The sequence below is a fragment of the Bactrocera oleae genome, chromosome 2 (assembly GCF_042242935.1).
Source record: "Bactrocera oleae isolate idBacOlea1 chromosome 2, idBacOlea1, whole genome shotgun sequence".
In the NCBI taxonomy this organism is placed as follows: Eukaryota; Metazoa; Arthropoda; class Insecta; order Diptera; family Tephritidae; genus Bactrocera; species Bactrocera oleae.
In genome coordinates, this window is record NC_091536.1 from 94,836,163 (window position 1) to 94,857,930 (window position 21,768).

The 21,768-nt window shown below is 30.9% G+C and overlaps 2 protein-coding genes and 1 long non-coding RNA gene across 7 annotated transcripts; 2 read left to right on the plus strand and 1 right to left on the minus strand.

Annotated features, from left to right (window-relative positions):
• Positions 1-1,474: 1,474 nt before the first annotated feature.
• On the plus strand, positions 1,475-8,111 carry LOC138855865 (atlastin-like). Its single transcript, XM_070106052.1, is given in 10 exon segments — positions 1,475-1,728; positions 2,944-3,723; positions 3,803-4,291; positions 4,359-4,475; positions 5,187-5,315; positions 5,385-5,501; positions 5,957-6,091; positions 6,173-6,292; positions 6,356-6,499; positions 7,813-8,111. Coding segments are annotated over 10 exon segments (2,457 nt in total). The 5' UTR covers positions 1,475-1,512; the 3' UTR covers positions 8,023-8,111.
• Positions 8,112-8,628: 517 nt separating this feature from the next.
• On the minus strand, positions 8,629-11,185 carry LOC138855866 (uncharacterized). The gene is made up of 2 exons (XR_011394988.1): positions 10,172-11,185; positions 8,629-9,407 (listed from the first exon to the last, which is right to left on the minus strand). It is a non-coding gene; the product is annotated as an uncharacterized lncRNA (long non-coding RNA).
• Positions 11,186-12,472: 1,287 nt separating this feature from the next.
• Positions 12,473-20,058, plus strand: LOC106619886 (atlastin). Of its 5 annotated transcripts, none has more exons than XM_070106053.1 (12): positions 12,473-12,526; positions 13,423-13,646; positions 14,862-15,641; positions 15,721-15,993; positions 16,057-16,209; positions 16,277-16,393; positions 17,113-17,241; positions 17,311-17,427; positions 17,883-18,017; positions 18,096-18,215; positions 18,279-18,422; positions 19,760-20,058. In XM_070106053.1, exons 1-12 carry the CDS (start codon positions 12,499-12,501, stop codon positions 19,967-19,969), a joined length of 2,430 nt encoding a protein of 809 aa, XP_069962154.1. In that variant the 5' UTR covers positions 12,473-12,498; the 3' UTR covers positions 19,970-20,058. The 5 variants fall into 5 exon arrangements, with proteins under 5 accessions (XP_069962154.1, XP_069962155.1, XP_069962156.1 ...); XM_070106054.1 differs by having other exon boundaries at positions 12,505-12,589; XM_070106055.1 differs by having other exon boundaries at positions 12,510-12,530.
• The last annotated feature ends 1,710 nt before the right edge of the window (positions 20,059-21,768 follow it).

Genomic DNA, 21,768 nt, shown 5'->3' on the forward strand with positions numbered 1-21,768 from the left:
TGTTTATAAATTTGCAATACAATCTTCGTAAAACAATGAATATTTCATACTGCTCCTGATAAAACTGCTCACACAAGAATTTTTATCAATAAGCAGGTGTGTATTAATGTGTTTGACTAAAAGTTGTTAATAAATTCAAATGCCAGTATTGCTATTGAGCATTGCGTAACAGTGTTGCGCAAGCTAATTTTATATTACTTTTTAAAAAAGAAATATATCTAACGTATTTTATACCCATATAAAATGTTTTATACTATAAAGATATTGCAACTTCAACAAATAATTTATTTTAGTAGTCTATATATTTAAAAACTACATTTAGAACTATATAACAATATGGTAATTGATTTATGTAAAAAGTTATATGTAAAATATTGTACATATTATAATAGCTACATGCGGAAATACAGAGACAACTACCTGATATGCCTACCGTATTTTATACTATAAAGATATTGCAACTTCAAAAAATAATTTATTTTAGAAGTCTATATATTTAAAAACTAACTTAAGAACTATATAATAATATGGTAATTTTGTATGTGAAAAGTTGTAATAAACCATTGTACATATATCCACCATTAATTGCTGATATATAGAACGTAAATAAAATTTGTGATTAAATAAATCTATAATTAAATTAGAGCACTAGTAAAATTTCTTGATATAAGTACAATGATAAATTTTGCTTTATTGCTTAAATGAATTATTATCACTTGTATGGCAGTGATAAGTTTTGCCTTTTTGATTATATAAATTATTATTATTTATAGTATCAAATTTTGTTACAATAGTTATTTCTTCCCGTCCACTCATAGTTAAATTGAATTTTCAGTTTGCCCATTAATAAGTTATTTAAAATGCTTAAAACATGGTATGATATTATATATTGTTAGCATTAAACATCAATTAATAACCAAAATTTAAAATATTTATAAATAATTATTTAGGCGTTTTCTGCTATGCGTAACCCGTGTTAGCCCCTCGCCACCCTAACTCACCATGGCCACCATGTTATAATAATAACTTTATGAAACTTGGTACACATATTCAGATGGGCGTAATCTGACCATTGGCACGCCCACAAAACGCCATTAATCAAAAACGAATAAATTGGCATTACTATGCTCCACAACAAGATAAGTACATGACTTATTTGGTTTTGACTTTGCGAGAGTATAAAATGTTTTTCCTGTGTTATAAGCTGTTCTGTAGAAGTTGATATGCCCTTATTTTGATATCAGTCCATCAATGCAACGAAAGATTCATAGTCTCTAGAATTGCATAGTTTTTCCTTTTTTGCAAAAATATTGACTTAACACAAGCCTTGATTGGAAAAATTGTTATCAAGATAGGGTTCAAGTTCAACTAGTGAGAGTGGGGTGGGAAAAATATGTGAATGTATTTTAACTTGATCGCGATATTGCTTAATCGTGTAACGTATAGGTTAAGGTCACTGTACAATGTAATACAAATTATATCAATTTATGCTATTTATTTTCAGTTTTCAAAATGCAAGGAAAACCAATGCAAATTATAAGCATTTGTGGAGAAGAAGATTCGTCCAGTTTTCGTTGCATTCTGCAATTAAATGAAGATGAATTAAATAAGATGTTATTGGACGAAAAAATCAAAGATCGCGTAGTGTCTGTGATTTCAGTAGCCGGAGCTTTTCGCAAAGGGAAAAGCTTTCTTTTGGATTTCTTTCTACGTTACATGTATGCCAAAGTAAGTGTTATTTTTTATCAACAATAGAGTAAAAATAAAATATTGCATTTATCTTTCAATCATATTGCAATATGTAAACGCTTCTACTATTATGAAGATCTTTATCTTGATTCTGATCAGTCAGTTCGTATGCGAGCCATATGCTATAGTGGTCCGATTCGGCAGTTCCGACAAATGAGCAGTTTCTTTGGGTGAAAAGGACGTTTGCAAAATTTTAGGTCAAAAATTGAGGGACTAGTTCGCTTATTATAGTATTATCATCTTTATGTTACAATTTGAAAATAGAGGCAATTGAACTTTAACCACGCATACTTTCCATATAACACAATTTTAAATTCAATCAGATTCTTTCTCTCCACCATATACATATACATATATCAAGCACCAACGGATATTGAAACAAAACTTCGAGGAAATAGTGCCTTTAAGGTGTGGCACCTCGCTGCTTAAAATGGTCACAATCGGACAATGGTTTTTCAAGACCCCTTTTGACAGTCTTTTACCGAAAACAGTGATCAAGATGTAAGATTTCTTGAAAATAATGTACCCTGGTGCCAAAAATCAGTAAACGCATACAATAAGTATAGATTATATAAGGATTTTCAAATTTCCTGATCGTTTTATATTTTATATATGGGTCAATATATACGATATCTCATCAAAATTAAGCGATTGCTCACCTAACGGTTGTTTCGGTCAATGAATTATTACAGCCCCTATATGTTAGACGGTATCAAATGATTTTCGTTATTCTAATGGACTTTATGCCGAATATATCAATCATTGTGAGAGAAATATTAATAAAATTGCATGGAAACATATTCTCAGTTATGTAATATATTAGGTAGTGCATATTAATATAAAGGTTTGCCAAGACATGAAAATATTTCATCGCCTTTTAGCCTTAGATTTAAAATGTTCGCTTACACCTTCATTATTTGTTCTATTAAAGAATATCAATTATCTACCATTTCCTCATTTATTTGGTTTATAGTCGAGCCAGAATTTGGTACGATTGATCAATTAAGTTGTCGGATAAAACGAGTTCGAATTAAATTACCACAAATTACGCGGCACAAGATTTTCAATCGAGCATCTAAGATATAAAAATCAAGCCGATTCTTTTAAGGGTATCTTCTTTGCTTTTGCAGCTTTACCTTAAATCATAGAAAATAAATTATATACACGTTTTATTGCTTTCGAAACTCACCTTAGTACGTTTATAATAACTTGAATGATAACGATTGGTTTGGCGATGAGAATGAACCACTACAAGGATTTTCATGGCGAGGCGGTTCGCAACGCGATACCATTGGAATTTTAATATGGTCTGACATCTTCCTATATGACTTTCCAAATGGAGAAAAAGTTGCAATAATTTTAATGGACACGCAGGGCACTTTCGATTGTGACAGTACCATGAAGGATTGTGCCAATATTTTTGCACTAAGCACAATGATATCCTCAGTTCAAATTTTCAATATTCAATCTAATATACAAAAGGACGATCTACAGCATTTGCAGTTATTCACCGAGTATGCTCGTATTGCTATGAAGAATACGGGAAAGAAACCATTTCAAAAGTTACAATTTTTAATACGCGACTGGATCCATATCTGTGAAGCTCAGTTCGGTGCACTCGGTGGTAAACAAATACTGGAACAAACAATATTTTCGAAAGACAAGAGATCGGAGGAGAATGAACAACTATGTAAGAATGTGACAACTAGTTTCAACGAAATTGATTGTTATTTAATGCCACATCCTGGTGATGCTATCGAAAACCCCAATTTTCGCGGTTGTTTAAAAGATCTTCGAAGCGAGTTCAGGAAACATTTACGCGACTTGATTCCCTTAATTTTGGCACCGGAAAATTTAATTATCAAAGAAATAAACGGGCAGAAGTTAAAAGTCGCTCATCTCCTAAACTACATTCGGTCATATTTTGAATCATTCAACAGCAAGGAGTTCCCAGAGCCTACAACAATTTTTAAGGTATATATATGTATATTTATTAGCATTTTATAAAATGTGCGAATTGAAAACTTGATTACACGTACATTTTCTTTTCAAGGCTACTGCCGAGGCAAATAATCAAATCCATGCCTCAAAAGCCGAAGAATTATATATGGAAAAAATGAACGAACTAACCAGTCCCGAAAAACCATATATTGCGGAAGAAGAACTAAACAAAAGGCATGAGGAATTTGAAATGGAAGCGCTTGCAACTTATACGAATACGCCATTATTGGGCAAAGCAGATTTTTTGAAGAAATATTGCAAAAAAATAAAAAACTATACTTCGTCCAGATTTCAACAATTCGTCAAGATCAATAAAGCTAAACTGATAAAATTCTGTAACAATTTGTTAATACAATTAATGACTTAATAAGCTATTATTAATTTCTAGGCTCTAGCCGAACTCAATTATTTAAACAATATGAATAAATGCATTATAGATTTTGAGAAGCTTATGGATAATATGCTTATAGGAAATGAATATATTCCTCCAAATGAGTTCAATAGCAAAATGGAAGCTGTAAAATTGAAAATTCTAGAACAGGTAAATACAAAGATACATAATATAAAAAAAACATTTTATAGTTTTTTTTTCTCAATACGGTTTGCAGTTTGATTCGATTCGATTGAGCAGTACAGAGGATATACATAGACACATTCGTGATGAACTTAAAGAGGCTGTCGAAAAACATTGCATTAAATACAAACAACACAATGATATTAAATTGGTAGGTAGCACAAGAACAAAATGGATGAAACAGCTTAATAGTCGTAGCCGTTATATTTCGACATTTTTTTTTTCACAAATTAAGGTGTTATATCCACTTGCAAGTTAGAATAAACGCGTTTATACGTATTTTTTTATTTGAAAATTTAATAAACAATGAATCATTTGTCTGACGGTGAGGAATTCTTTTCTACTTTTATTATCTACTAAAATTATCTCAAATTCCAAAACCAAAAAAATATATATTCTAACAATAGATGAATTACAGGTATTAATCGAAGCACAAGTCAAAATTTTGATTTTTAACAAAATGACAGCTTTTCAAAAGAAAAAGTGGTTTTTGTGACAAAATTTACATTTGAGAGTGGTTTAAAAAAACGAAATTATTCTCGAAAATATTCCTTCGGTCATTACCTGACAAATATATCTATAAGGTGGTGTGAAAATTTTAAGTCGATCCGTCCAGTCGTTTTGGAAAACCTCACCGGCTCTGAGAACAGTGTTGCGGGAAAAATGTGTTAAAAGATTTAGGTGCCGATAACACCTAAGTTAAAAACAAATATAATAAATACGGTCATATCTCCGAAACTATTTGCTTTATTAACTTTTCAAATATACGTACATTTAATAAAACTCAATTTTTGAAATTCACAAGTGGATTATAACACCTGATACCCACTTATAAACCTACTTATGCATTTCTTGTATGTAGGATTTGATCAAATCCGCTATTACTATGGAGAGTTCGGAAGCGAAGAAGTTATACAAAGAACTCATGAACAATACGGAAGAATCCATAGAAGCGACACATCCAGACGCAAAGGATCGGGCTTTAGAAAGGGTATAATAATAATAAATAAATTTCAAATACGTCAAATCAATGCTAATAAATTTTGCTGTTTACTTACAGTTTCGTAAAGTACCGCAGGTTGGCGCAGAAAGCTTCTTTAACGAATGTGAAAAGCAGCTAATTAGATATATTGATGAAAAGTTTAATTCTTACAAAGAATGGAGCGTAAATAAACAGGTAGTATAAATAATGGTCTAAACTAATTAAAACTCGTATAACTTTGTATAGTACGTTATTATTACTACTTGGAGCCGAATGAGGCGGAATAAATCTATGATTAGTATTTACGGACAGTAAAAAGGACCGAGGGTCGAGTTAAATAGTTATACCATGGAATTGTATTTATCTTGTTGGTTAAAGTTTAATAGTTGATTTTTTTTATTTCATTGTTGACAGAAAATCATTTTTTATTTACACAAACGGTTTTAAAATGTATACTTAATGTGTGATTAAAAAATAAATCATAATAATAAGTATCCAGTTCAAAGCAATAAACTGATTAGATTTCACCGTTTCCGCTCTTGGGATTATTTTGACCTTTTCGAATCAATTTTAACATATTCTTACTTGTGTGACTAAAAAATAATAATTAACTTCATTATATCAAAATTTTTGTATTAAATCCTTTATAGCAAAATTTACAACAACAATTGTCTCATTTAATAATGAATTATGAAGGCCTAATGAAGGATGCTTGCAAAAATATATTAACAAATGAGGCTCTTTTATCTAAACACGAAGAGTGTAAAATGAAAGTTCTTGAAGAGGTACTGAAATTTGATTTGCCATAATTAGTTTAACATAAATATGCTTATATAATTTGTTTTTTTTTTTTTGTGTTGGTACAGTTTGAAGGTTTACCAACTAAGGATGATTCCGAAAATTATATGGACGAAAGGCGTCAACAGCTTGTTGGAGAAATTGAAGAACTTCGCGAATATTATAGGTCACAAAATGAAAGGGGTATGGTATGTATACACACACATATGTATGCAAGCGAAGGTTTAACAAGGGAACATACTTTTCTTTAGCTTCTGTTCGTGCAAAATTGCATATCGATGAAGATAAAAGCGAAAAGGGTACTATTGGAATCCCTTGAGCAACTCGGCATATTTGCTTCAGTTGATGACGTTGTCAGTAATTACAATACAGCTTTCGCTAAAGCGTGCGACTTGGTTAGTTTTACTCTGTTAAGTATTATATTTATTATTTTAATACTCTCGCAACATTTTGCTACAAAGTGTAAGTTTTGTTCACCTAACGGTTGTCTGTACCACTTAAAACTAATCGAGATAGATGTAGGGTTGTATTAATACATATATAAATGATCAGGATGATGAGGCGAGTTGAAATCCGTGTGACTGTCTGTCCATGAGTAAAAATGGAAATATCTTAATGAAACTTAGTAGAATCGGACCATTGTCACGTCCATAAAACGCTCATAATTAAAAAGCTATATAGTGCCATAACTATGCCCCATGACAATGATAAAATACAAAACGGTGGGCGTGGGCTAGCCCTATTCTAGGTTTAATCTACATAAGTATCTCCCAAACCACCAAGTCAAATCAACCAAATTTGCTCTGAACAACTGGTTTTGTTAGCCCCTCTCCTTATGACAGTTGTTAGAAAAAATACTAAAAATGCGACAAATCAATAAATAAATGCGTCAGAGACAACAAATTATACACCCGGGGTGGTACAAGAGAGATTATGTTGAATTGAGATAATAATTCCCTTAGCCACCATATACCTAATATAAGTATTTTCGAATTTCCAGTTGACTTTGTACCACTTATACTATAGTTAAATGCCTAAAATATGTGAAATCTGTCTATGAATTGCTCTAACTCTCATTTACTACATATACGAATATGTCGGCCAGTGTGTGAGTAATATGTATTCATACTCGTATGTATATATAAAATTGCTTGAAAATATGTTCTCAAGTATACCTAAGCAATATCATAAGTTAATGCAACAAGTCCAGACCTTTCTCTGCCCCCAATATGCCCTTTATAATGATTACCAACTTTCCAGGTGACTTTAAACCATTTAGGTTTGGTCAAAATGAAATACCAAATTTGATTGTAATCCATTCACGATTTCGCCGAACAATGTATGGAAAACCTTTGTATTTGACGAGATATTTTTACGAAATTTGGTATAAGTTATTGTCTAAAATAATAGGGCGGGACAATGTCCGAAGAAGTTGTCCAGATCGGACCACTATAGCATATTACTGCCATACAAACTGAACGATCAGAATCAAGTTATTGTGAGGTTGTAGTCGTGAAGGGTATTATAGATTCGGTGCAACCGAAGTTAACGTTTTCTCTTGTTTAATATAAAGTTTTGCCAACATCCTAAGTTATTTCCTAGGCTTTGATCTATGCAAGCTGCGAAAGTATAAAATGTTCGGTTACATCCGAACATAGCCCTGCCTTAATTCGTTAATACTTGATTTTCTTTTTCTTACTACATATAGCATACAAGTTTAAAAGACAACCCTATATTTAACCAAGAAATATATGAAAAATATCGGTTGGAATTGATAGTCGAAGCTGCAGGCGTACTCAAACAGTACATACAAAGTGGAACGCTTATGAAAATAATAAAAAGAACAGCCGCGGGTTTATTACTAACGGTGGCTACTGTGGGTTTCGTTATTGTTTTCAAAGTTCCTCCACCATTTTAGCATTGAATAAGTTTTTAAAATATATGTATATGTATAAAATGCGAAATAAAGAACTTTTATAAACTTTATATTTCCTTATGCAAACATTATACAGCTCTTGTTATTCAACTAATCGACTAACCGGATTGTTCATTATTTAAATAATAATATTCGGTTTGCGCTATCCGGATAATGTTGTCTAAGTTGTAGACTATTCGGTTAACCGCTCATTTTCGACTATTCGGTTAACCGTTCGTTGTCGACTATTCGAATAGTAAGCGTTCATTCAAAAAAACAAAAACGTTTGATATTGAAAAAATTTGCGAGTAGAAAATTGGTGAATCGAAGACGGTGCAAGTGTCCAAAAAGGCTATGTGCCAAACGGTAGAAAAATTTAAATTCAGACATAAAAGTGAAATTTTCATTTTTCGTGCTGAAGCCGAATGTCCGAAATAATATATTATTTTGTCTCAAGCAAGCTTAAAAAAAATGAAGGAGTTAGCTACTTGTAAATATAGCGGAAAGCAAACTAACAAACTAAACGGATGTCAGTAACACTAATAAAAATGTTGGTTAGCTGATCTTAATATATACAGTTACTGACAATAAAATAGAATCAAATAGAAGTTCCGAAATAATTAACAATCTATATTATATGTCCGATATATTTATCTTTCAAAACATCATGATGGTAGCTCCGTTATATTTTACTGTTATCTTTGTGTTCAAATTAAACAAAAGTGGGTATTTGTTATCGTGACAAAAAAGAAATAGAATCAAAAAATAAAATACCGTTATTTAGTAAAAAATTATGCTGCAAATATATAATCCTTAGGATATTAGTAAAATTTGACATTTTCTTATAATCAAGTATTATTTGTAGAATAAATGGCCGAGGAAAGCACTGCACAGGCGGCAGAGCTTAAGCTTATACAAATTTACAAAATAACGGTTATACACAAAGAGAATTTTCAAAAAGTATAAAAAGATGCCAAAAGTTTGAGTTTACTGCTTTGAAACCTCCAAAATAATGCGAATTGAGGGGTCTGCCACGAAAAACGACGTCTCAGGAAGACGTTAGCTATCCAAAGAGAATTGGGTATGGAACTTCGAGAACTGTTGTGCGTCGCCTTTTAGAAAATAATCTCCTCGGAAGATTGTGCCGGGAAGTCCCAATGTGGACAAAAAAGACAGCGGAACAATCGGATTGGTTTTGCTTCAGCTTGCTTTCATATAAATCGGACCGATGAAGAAAATGCAAAAAGTGGCGTAAGATCCTTTGTTCCGATGAACAAACATTCTGGTTGTCAGAATCTTTTGTGCTTCCTTCATTAATGCGCTTTTTTTTCAATCTGCAAATTCGTTGTCTCTCGGCTGGAGGTTTTGGAGGTGGTTTTGATTTTTTCCTAGTAAAAATTTTTTTTAAAAAATTAGAAAATTTATAAATGCATAATTAGAAAAATTTTAACCAATTTTTAGAAAATTGATAATAAAAAATTTTTTTATAAACATTTTTTTAAAATGATTTTTTTCAAATATAATATTATCTTAATAGCTGACAAAATATAGTTGTAAAAAGGTAATTATCTCACTAAATTTTTTACGTACAATAATAAATAGTACATGAAAATTATTTAAGTATGCTAAAAAATAACTTTCCAAAAGAAAATTTTATAAAAACATTATTATAATCAAGAAATATTGTTGATTTTTCAGATTAAATTTAATTTTTCAGAAAATTAATTTAAGATTAATTTTAAGACTAATTTTAATTTTTAATTTGAATTTTTTATTAAATTTAATTTTAAGATTAATTTTAATTAATTAATTTAAGATTAATTTTTCAGAAAAACATTATAATCGAGAAATATTGTTGATTTTTCACATAGTATCGAATTATTGACTTGAATTATTAATATTTAAAAATTATTTAGAAAATAAATCATAGTAACTTGGAGGAATTTATTGACATCGAAAAAAATAATTTTTTGTTAGGTTAGAAATTGTCTATTTTACGTGGATGCGCTTGATAATTCATATGGGATTAAATATCTAATTTTATGTGTTGTTCTCAAATATATATTTATATGAACTTCATCAATAATTATTGAATATTTAATAAATACAAATCGCACATGCCCATGCATATAATACATAAATTATAACGTACCTTGCACCCACGTTTTCGTCAGATGTTCCGGCAATATTATCTACACCCCTTTTTGCCATAAATATTTCGAAATACTTTTAGTTCACTTTAGCCAGTATAATGATAAAAAAAATTATAACTTCACAATTACAATGTTAATTATTGATATTTATAACAAAAATAGCAATATAAATACATCGACACTGATAGAAACAAACAAGCCCAATAACATATAGTATATAGGTATAGTCGCCTATACATCATACCCTATGTACGTCTCAATACACTCACAGCTAAATTAGAAAGTTGCACACTAAAGGTGCGCACCAAAAACGTGAAACTTTTTCGTTAGTTTAGTTGGTTTTACCCCTCGGACTTTTCTCATACCGGGCGCCTTATATATGAAAATCGATTCTTAAGGAGTAAACTCCAAAAAATAATTGTTTCCGTAACAATTAATTGTTGTTGTAACACTTTTTTTGCAAATAGTTAGTTACTGTTTTTACTCGCTAAGCTCAGAGTGATTTCGCCTTGTTTTACAAAAGAATATTAAATAAATTTGAAATCAATAAATAGACTATGATCTCTAAAATAAGATTTTATTAAACATAGCTTTAAAATCTCAGAAGTTTGAACTGAAATCTTGCTGAAACAATATAATTCACACAATTATGTTTGTTTTGAATTTCAATTGTCAAAATTTTACTTTCCATTTGGCAAAACAGAGGTAAACTTTTTTCAACTCACAACAGCGAAAAATGTTACCGGTTGGCAATCAGGCGAACAAATAAATAGTTGTAGCAACCCTGTATTTGGAATTTATTTTATATGGCATCCGTGACAGCCTTTACCTGGTGGCATCCTTCTACATATTTGTAATCATCTTGAAGGGAGCAGAGAATGTATGGAGAAACGTCAAGTCCGCCTAGGGGTTGAGTTTCTATTTATAGCCAAGATGGCCGACTTTTAACCGGAAAATGGTTGCATCTTGCTATTTGCTCTTAATTTATGAAAAAGTTGTCCAAAAAATATTGATTATATGTAAAACTTTAATATGTTTTCAAAATAAAATAAGTTTATTTTAATATATGTTCTTAAAAAAGCGGCTATTATTGGCAAATTTCAGAATAATTACGATATATATTTATGCCTTTTTTTAACTGTGGTAACTTAATAAGTATTCACTACAGAAAAATGCAGGTGCAATTAAGCAACCATGTCAAATAACGGGATGCAGAAAATGCTTATTCAACGAAACTGAGGGCAATGTTTATAAATTTGCAATACAATCTTCGTAAAATAATGAATATTTCATACTGCTCCTGATAAAACTGCTCACACAAGAATTTTTATCAATAAGCAGGTGTGTATTAATGCGTTTGACTAAAAGTTGTTAATAAATTCAAATGCCAGTATTGCTATTGAGCATTGCGTAACAGTGTTGCGCAAGCTAATTTTATATTACTTTTTAAAAAAGAATTATATATCTAACGTATTTTATACCCATATAAAATGTTTTATACTATAAAGATATTGCAACTTCAACAAATAATTTATTTTAGTAGTCTATATATTTAAAAACTACATTTAGAACTATATAACAATATGGTAATTGATTTATGTAAAAAGTTATATGTAAAATATTGTACATATTATAATGGCTACATGCTGAAATACAGAGACAACTACCTGACCGTATTTTATACTATAAAGATATTGCAACTTCAAAAAATAATTTATTTTAGAAGTCTATATATTTAAAAACTAACCTAAGAACTATATAATAATATGGTAATTTTGTATGTGAAAAGTTGTAATAAACCATTGTACATATATCCACCATTAATTGCTGATATATAAAACGTAAATAAAATTTGTGATTAAATAAATCTATAATTAAATTAGAGCACTAGTAAAATTTCTTGATATAAGTACAATGATAAATTTTGCTTTATTGTTTAAATGAATTATTATCACTTGTATGGCAGTGATAAGTTTTGCCTTTTTGATTATATAAATTATTATTATTTATAGTATCAAATTTTGTTACAATAGTTATTTCTTCCCGTCCACTCATAGTTAAATTGAATTTTCAGTTTGCCCATTAATAAGTTATTTAAAATGCTTAAAAATATGCCGCATATTTACCTATATCAACATGGTATGATATTATATATTGTTAGCATTAAACATCAATTAATAACCAAAATTTAAAATATTATAAATAATTATTTAGGCGTTTTCTGCTATGCGTAACCCGTGTTAGCCCCTCGCCACCCTAACTTACCATGGCCACCATGTTGGTTTTATTGTGAACGTACACCTCAGAGGTGGCGAAACTATTGTGAATGAGACTTTCGCTACCCCTTATACCATGTATGTAAGTATATAATTAGATCATTTTTTTAGTTTTGGGGAACAAGTCTAAAAATCAACCAGGTAAGGGTCACACGCGTTTTCACACTCAAATTTACGCCCTAGGATCATGTTAAAAATGTGTATATGCGTAGCTTTGTTTCGTTTTTCGAAGTTTTTTAAAAGTTGGTGTGGCCTTGGCCGCTAATTTATTATACTTACAAAAGTAGTCATGAACGATATACCAGTGTTTATGTGTATATTGAAATATGAGTAAATGTATAGTTTAGTAACGGTTGTATGTATCACCTAAAACTAATCAAGTTAGCTATAGAATTATATATATATAAATGATCGGGGCGAAGAGACGAGTTGGAATCCGGGTGACTGCCAGTCCGTCCGTCCGTGCAAACTGTAACTTGAGTAAAAATTGAGATAACTTTATGAAACTTGGTACACATATTCAGATGGGCGTAATCTGACCATTGGCACGCCCACAAAACGCCATTAATCAAAAACGAATAAATTGGCATTACTATGCTCCACAACAAGATAAGTACATGACTTATTTGGTTTTGACTTTGCGAGAGTATAAAATGTTTTTCCTGTGTTATAAGCTGTTCTGTAGAAGTTGATATGCCCTTATTTTGATATCAGTCCATCAATGCAACGAAAGATTCATAGTCTCTAGAATTGCATAGTTTTTCCTTTTTTGCAAAAATATTGACTTAACACAAGCCTTGATTGGAAAAATTGTTATCAAGATAGGGTTCAAGTTCAACTAGTGAGAGTGGGGTGGGAAAAATATGTGAATGTATTTTAACTTGATAGCGATATTGCTTGATCGTGTAACGTATAGGTTAAGGTCACTATACAATGTAATACAAATTATATCAATTTATGCTATTTATTTTCAGTTTTCAAAATGCAAGGAAAACCAATGCAAATTATAAGCATTTGTGGAGAAGAAGATTCGTCCAGTTTTCGTTGCATTCTGCAATTAAATGAAGATGAATTAAATAAGATGTTATTGGACGAAAAAATCAAAGATCGCGTAGTGTCTGTGATTTCAGTAGCCGGAGCTTTTCGCAAAGGGAAAAGCTTTCTTTTGGATTTCTTTCTACGTTACATGTATGCCAAAGTAAGTGTTATTTTTTATCAACAATAGAGTAAAAATAAAATATTGCATTTATCTTTCAATTTTATTGCAATATGTAAACGCTTCTACTATTATGAAGATCTTTATCTTGATTCTGATCAGTCAGTTCGTATGGGAGCCATATGCTATAGTGGTCCGATTCGGCAGTTCCGACAAATGAGCAGTTTCTTTGGGTGAAAAGGACGTTTGCAAAATTTTAGGTCAAAAATTGAGGGACTAGTTCGCTTATTATAGTATTATCATCTTTATCTTACAATTTGAAAATAGAGGCAATTGAACTTTAACCACGCATACTTTCCATATAACACAATTTTAAATTCCATCAGATTCTTTCTCTCCACCATATACATATACATATATCAAGCACCAACGGATATTGAAACAAAACTTCGAGGAAATAGTGCCTTTAAGGTGTGGCACCTCGCTGCTTAAAATGGTCACAATCGGACAATGGTTTTTCAAGACCCCTTTTGACAGTCTTTTACCGAAAACAGTGATCAAGATGTAAGATTTCTTGAAAATAATGTACCCTGGTGCCAAAAATCAGTAAACGCATACAATAAGTATAGATTATATAAGGATTTTCAAATTTCCTGATCGTTTTATATTTTATATATGGGTCAATATATACGATATCTCATCAAAATTAAGCGATTGCTCACCTAACGGTTGTTTCGGTCAATGAATTATTACAGTCCCTATATGTTAGACGGTATCAAATGATTTTCGTTATTCTAATGGACTTTATGCCGAATATATCGATCATTGTGAGAGAAATATTAATAAAATTGCATGGAAACATATTCTCAGTTATGTAATATATTAGGTAGTGCATATTAATATAAAGGTTTGCCAAGACATGCAAATATTTCATCGCCTTTTAGCCTTAGATTTAAAATGTTCGTTTACACCTTCCTTATTTGTTCTATTAAAGAATATCAATTATCTACCATTTCCTCATTTATTTGGTTTATAGTCGAGCCAGAATTTGGTACGATTGATCAATTAAGTTGTCGGATAAAACGAGTTCGAATTAAATTACCACAAATTACGCGGCACAAGATTTTCAATCGAGCATCTAAGATATAAAAATCAAGCCGATTCTTTTAAGGGTATCTTCTTTGCTTTTGCAGCTTTACCTTAAATCATAGAAAATAAATTATATACACGTTTTATTGCTTTCGAAACTCACCTTAGTACGTTTATAATAACTTGAATGATAACGATTGGTTTGGCGATGAGAATGAACCACTACAAGGATTTTCATGGCGAGGCGGTTCGCAACGCGATACCATTGGAATTTTAATATGGTCTGACATCTTCCTATATGACTTTCCAAATGGAGAAAAAGTTGCAATAATTTTAATGGACACGCAGGGCACTTTCGATTGTGACAGTACCATGAAGGATTGTGCCAATATTTTTGCACTAAGCACAATGATATCCTCAGTTCAAATTTTCAATATTCAATCTAATATACAAAAGGACGATCTACAGCATTTGCAGTTATTCACCGAGTATGCTCGTATTGCTATGGAGAATACGGGAAAGAAACCATTTCAAAAGTTACAATTTTTAATACGCGACTGGATCCATATCTGTGAAGCTCCGTTCGGTGCACTCGGTGGTAAACAAATACTGGAACAAACAATATTTTCGAAAGACAAGAGATCGGAGGAGAATGAACAACTATGTAAGAATGTGACAACTAGTTTCAACGAAATTGATTGTTATTTAATGCCACATCCTGGTGATGCTATCGAAAACCCCAATTTTCGCGGTTGTTTAAAAGATCTTCGAAGCGAGTTCAGGAAACATTTACGCGACTTGATTCCCTTAATTTTGGCACCGGAAAATTTAATTATCAAAGAAATAAACGGGCAGAAGTTAAAAGTCGCTCATCTCCTAAACTACATTCGGTCATATTTTGAATCATTCAACAGCAAGGAGTTCCCAGAGCCTACAACAATTTTTAAGGTATATATATGTATATTTATTAGCATTTTATAAAATGTGCGAATTGAAAACTTGATTACACGTACATTTTCTTTTCAAGGCTACTGCCGAGGCAAATAATCAAATCCATGCCTCAAAAGCCGAAGAATTATATATGGAAAAAATGAACGAACTAACCAGTCCCGAAAAACCATATATTGCGGAAGAAGAACTAAACAAAAGGCATGAGGAATTTGAAATGGAAGCGCTTGCAACTTATACGAATACGCCATTATTGGGCAAAGCAGATTTTTTGAAGAAATATTGCAAAAAAATAAAAAACTATATTTCGTCCAGTTTTCAACAATTCGTCAAGATCAACAAAGCTAAACTGGTAAAATTCTGTAACAATTTGTTAATACAATTAATGACTTAATAAGCTATTATTAATTTCTAGGCTCTTGCCGAACTCAATTATTTAAACAATATGAATAAATGCATTATAGATTTTGAGAAGCTTATGGATAATATGCTTATAGGAAATGAATATATTCCTCCAAATGAGTTCAATAGCAAAATGGAAGCTGTAAAATTGAAAATTCTAGAACAGGTAAATACAAAGATACATAATATAAAAAAAAGATTTTATAGTTTTTTTTTCTCAATACGGTTTGCAGTTTGATTCGATTCGATTGAGCAGTACAGAGGATATACATAGACACATTCGTGATGAACTTAAAGAGGCTGTCGAAAAACATTGCATTAAATACAAACAACACAATGATATTAAATTGGTAGGTAGCACAAGAACAAAATGGATGAAACAGCTTAATAGTCGTAGCCGTTGTATTTCGACATTTTTTTTCACAAATTAAGGTGTTATATCCACTTGCAAGTTAGAATAAACGCGTTTATACGTATTTTTTTATTTGAAAATTTAATAAACTTTAATAAACAATGAATCATTTGTCTGACGGTGAGGAATTCTTTTCTACTTTTATTATCTACTAAAATTATCTCAAATTCCAAAACCAAAAAAATATATATTCTAACAATAGATGAATTACAGGTATTAATCGAAGCACAAGTCAAAATTTTGTTTTTTAACAAAATGACAGCTTTTCAAAAGAAAAAGTGGTTTTTGTGACAAAATTTACATTTGAGAGTGGTTTAAAAAAACGAAATTATTCTCGAAAATATTCCTTCGGTCATTACCTGACAAATATATCTATAAGGTGGTGTGAAAATTTTAAGTCGATCCGTCCAGTCGTTTTGGAAAACCTCACCGACTCTGAGAACAGTGTTGCGGGAAAAATGTGTTAAAAGATTTAGGTGCCGGTAACACCTAAGTTAAAAACAAATATAATAAATACGGTCATATCTCCGAAACTATTTGCTTTATTAACTTTTCAAATATACGTACATTTAATAAAACTCAATTTTTGAAATTCACAAGTGGATTATAACACCTGATACCCACTTATAAACCTACTTATGCATTTCTTGTATGTAGGATTTGATCAAATCCGCTATTACTATGGAGAGTTCGGAAGCGAAGAAGTTATACAAAGAACTCATGAACAATACGGAAGAATCCATAGAAGCGACACATCCAGACGCAAAGGATCGGGCTTTAGAAAGGGTATAATAATAATAAATAAATTTCAAATACGTCAAATCAATGCTAATAAATTTTGCTGTTTACTTACAGTTTCGTAAAGTACCGCAGGTTGGCGCAGAAAGCTTCTTTAACGAATGTGAAAAGCAGCTAATTAGATATATTGATGAAAAGTTTAATTCTTACAAAGAATGGAGCGTAAATAAACAGGTAGTATAAATAATGGTCTAAACTAATTAAAACTCGTATAACTTTGTATAGTACGTTATTATTACTACTTGGAGCCGAATGAGGCGGAATAAATCTATGATTAGTATTTACGGACAGTAAAAAGGACCGAGGGTCGAGTTAAATAGTTATACCATGGAATTGTATTTATCTTGTTGGTTAAAGTTTAATAGTTGATTTTTTTTATTTCATTGTTGACAGAAAATCATTTTTTATTTACACAAACGGTTTTAAAATGTATACTTAATGTGTGATTAAAAAATAAATCATAATAATAAGTATCCAGTTCGAAGCAATAAACTGATTAGATTTCACCGTTTCCGCTCTTGGGATTATTTTGACCTTTTCGAATCAATTTTAACATATTCTTACTTGTGTGACTAAAAAATAATAATTAACTTCATTATATCAAAATTTTTGTATTAAATCCTTTATAGCAAAATTTACAACAACAATTGTCTCATTTAATAATGAATTATGAAGGCCTAATGAAGGATGCTTGCAAAAATATATTAACAAATGATGTTTTTTTATCTAAACACAAAGAGTGTAAAATGAAAGTTCTTGAAGAGGTACTGAAATTTGATTTGCCATAATTAGTTTAACATAAATATGCTTATATAATTTGTTTTTTTTTTGTGTTGGTACAGTTTGAAGGTTTACCAACTAAGGATGATTCCGAAAATTATATGGACGAAAGGCGTCAACAGCTTGTTGGAGAAATTGAAGAACTTCGCGAATATTATAGGTCACAAAATGAAAGGGGTATGGTATGTATACACACACATATGTATGCAAGCGAAGGTTTAACAAGGGAACATACTTTTCTTTAGCTTCTGTTCGTGCAAAATTGCATATCGATGAAGATAAAAGCGAAAAGGGTACTATTGGAATCCCTTGAGCAACTCGGCATATTTGCTTCAGTTGATGACGTTGTCAGTAATTACAATATAGCTTTCGCTAAAGCGTGCGACTTGGTTAGTTTTACTCTGTTAAGTATTATATTTATTATTTTAATACTCTCGCAACATTTTGCTACAAAGTGTAAGTTTTGTTCACCTAACGGTTGTCTGTACCACTTAAAACTAATCGAGATAGATGTAGGGTTGTATTAATACATATATAAATGATGAGACGAGTTGAAATCCGTGTGACTGTCTGTCCATGAGTAAAAATGGAGATATCTTAATGAAACTTAGTAGAATCGGACCATTGTCACGTCCATAAAACGCTCATAATTAAAAAGCTATATAGTGCCATAACTATGCCCCATGACAATGATAAAATACAAAACGGTTGGTATCGAGGAGCAAATGCGGATTAAAAAAGTGGGCGTGGGCTAGCCCTATTCTAGGTTTAATCTACATAAGTATCTCCCAAACCACCAAGTCAAATCAACCAAATTTGCTCTGAACAACTGGTTTTGTTAGCCCCTCTCCTTATGACAGTTGTTAGAAAAAATACTAAAAATGCGACAAATCAATAAATAAATGCGTCAGAGACAACAAATTATACACCCGGGGTGGTACAAGAGAGATTATGTTGAATTGAGATAATACTTCCCTTAGCCACCATATACCTAATATAAGTATTTTCGAATTTCCAGTTGACTTTGTACCACTTATACTATAGTTAAATGCCTAAAATATGTGTAATCTGTCTATGAATTGCTCTAACTCTCATTTACTACATATACGAATATGTCGGCCAGTGTGTGAGTAATATGTATTCATACTCGTATGTATATATAAAATTGCTTGAAAATATGTTCTCAAGTGCACCTAAGCATTATCATAAGTTAATGCAACAAGTCCAGACCTTTCTCTGCCCCCAATATGCCCTTTATAATGATTACCAACTTTCCAGGTGACTTTAAACCATTTAGGTTTGGTCAAAATGAAATACCAAATTTGATTGTAATCCATTCACGATTTCGCCGAACAATGTATGGAAAACCTTTGTATTTGACGAGATATTTTTACGAAATTTGGTATAAGTTATTGTCTAAAATAATAGGGCGGGACAATGTCCGAAGAAGTTGTCCAGATCGGACCACTATAGCATATTACTGCCATACAAACTGAACGATCAGAATCAAGTTATTGTGAGGTTGTAGTCGTGAAGGGTATTATAGATTCGGTGCAACCGAAGTTAACGTTTTCTCTTGTTTAATATAAAGTTTTGCCAACATCCTAAGTTATTTCCTAGGCTTTGATCTATGCAAGCTGCGAAAGTATAAAATGTTCGGTTACATCCGAACATAGCCCTGCCTTAATTCGTTAATACTTGATTTTCTTTTTCTTACTACATATAGCATAAAAGTTTAAAAGACACACCTATATTTAACCAAGAAATATATGAAAAATATCGGTTGGAATTGATAGTCGAAGCTGAAGGCGTACTCAAACAGTACATACAAAGTGGAACGCTTATGAAAATAATAAAAAGAACAGCCGCGGGTTTATTACTAACGGTGGCTACTGTGGGTTTCGTTATTGTTTTCAAAATTCCTCCACCATTTTAGCATTGAATAAGTTTTTAAAATATATGTATATGTATAAAATGCGAAATAAAGAACTTTTATAAACTTTATATTTCCTTATGCAAACATTATACAGCTCTTGTTATTCAACTAATCGACTAACCGGATTGGTCATTATTTAAATAATAATATTCGGTTTGCGCTATCCGGATAATGTTGTCTAAGTTGTAGACTATTCGGTTAACCGCTCATTTTCGACTATTCGGTTAACCGTTCGTTGTCGACTATTCGAATAGTAAGCGTTCATTCAAAAAAACAAAAACGTTTGATATTGAAAAAATTTGCGAGTAGAAAATTGGTGAATCGAAGACGGTGCAAGTGTCCAAAAAGGCTATGTGCCAAACGGTAGAAAAATTTAAATTCAGACATAAAAGTGAAATTTTCATTTTTCGTGCTGAAGCCGAATGTCCGAAATAATATATTAAAGTTTGTCTCAAGCAAGCTTAAAAAAAATGAAGGAGTTAGCTACTTGTAAATATAGCGGAAAGCAAACTAACAAACTAAACGGATGTCAGTAACACTAATAAAAATGTTGGTTAGCTGATCTTAATATATACAGTTACTGACAATAAAATAGAATCAAATAGAAGTTCCGAAATAATTAACAATCTATATTATATGTCCGATATATTTATCTTTCAAAACATCATGATGGTAGCTCCGTTATATTTTACTGTTATCTTTGTGTTCAAATTAAACAAAAGTGGGTATTTGTTATCGTGACAAAAAAGAAATAGAATCAAAAAATAAAATACCGTTATTTAGTAAAAAATTATGCTGCAAATATATAATCCTTAGGATATTAGTAAAATTTGACATTTTCTTATAATCAAGTATTATTTGTAGAATAAATGGCCGAGGAAAGCACTGCACAGGCGGTAGAGCTTAAGCTTATACAAATTTACAAAATAACGGTTATACACAAAGTGAATTTTCAAAAAGTATAAAAAGATGCCAAAAGTTTGAGTTTACTGCTTTGAAACCTCCAAAATAATGCGAATTGAGGGGTCTGCCACGAAAAACGACGTCTCAGGAAGACGTTAGCTATCCAAAGAGAATTGGGTATGGAACTTTCTTCGAGAACTGTTGTGCGTCGCCTTTTAGAAAATAATCTCCTCGGAAGATTGTGCCGGGAAGTCCCAATGTGGACAAAAAAGACAGCGGAACAATCGGATTGGTTTTGCTTCAGCTTGCTTTCATATAAATCGGACCGATGAAGAAAATTCAAAAAGTGGCGTAAGATCCTTTGTTCCGATGAACAAACATTTTGGTTGTCAGAATCTTTTGTGCTTCCTTCATTAATGCGTTTTTTTTTTCAATCTGCAAATTCGTTGTCTCTCGGCTGGAGGTTTTGGAGGTGGCTTTGATTTTTTCTAGTAAAAAATTTTTTAAAACATTAGAAAATTTATAAATGCATAATTAGAAAAATGTTAACCAATTTTAAGAAAATTGATAATAAAAAATTTTTTTATAAACATTTTTTTAAAATGATTATAACTAATTGTTTTTCAAATATAATATTATCTTAATAACTGACAAAATATAGTTGTAAAAAGGTAATTATCTCACTAAATTTTTTACGTACAATAATAAATAGTACATAAAAATTATTTAAGTATGCTAAAAAATAACTTTCCAAAAGAAAATTTTATAAAAACATTATTATAATCAAGAAATATTGTTGATTTTTCAGATTAAATTTAATTTTTCAGAAAATTAATTTAAGATTAATTTTAAGACTAATTTGAATTTTTAATTTGAATTTTTTATTAAATTTAATT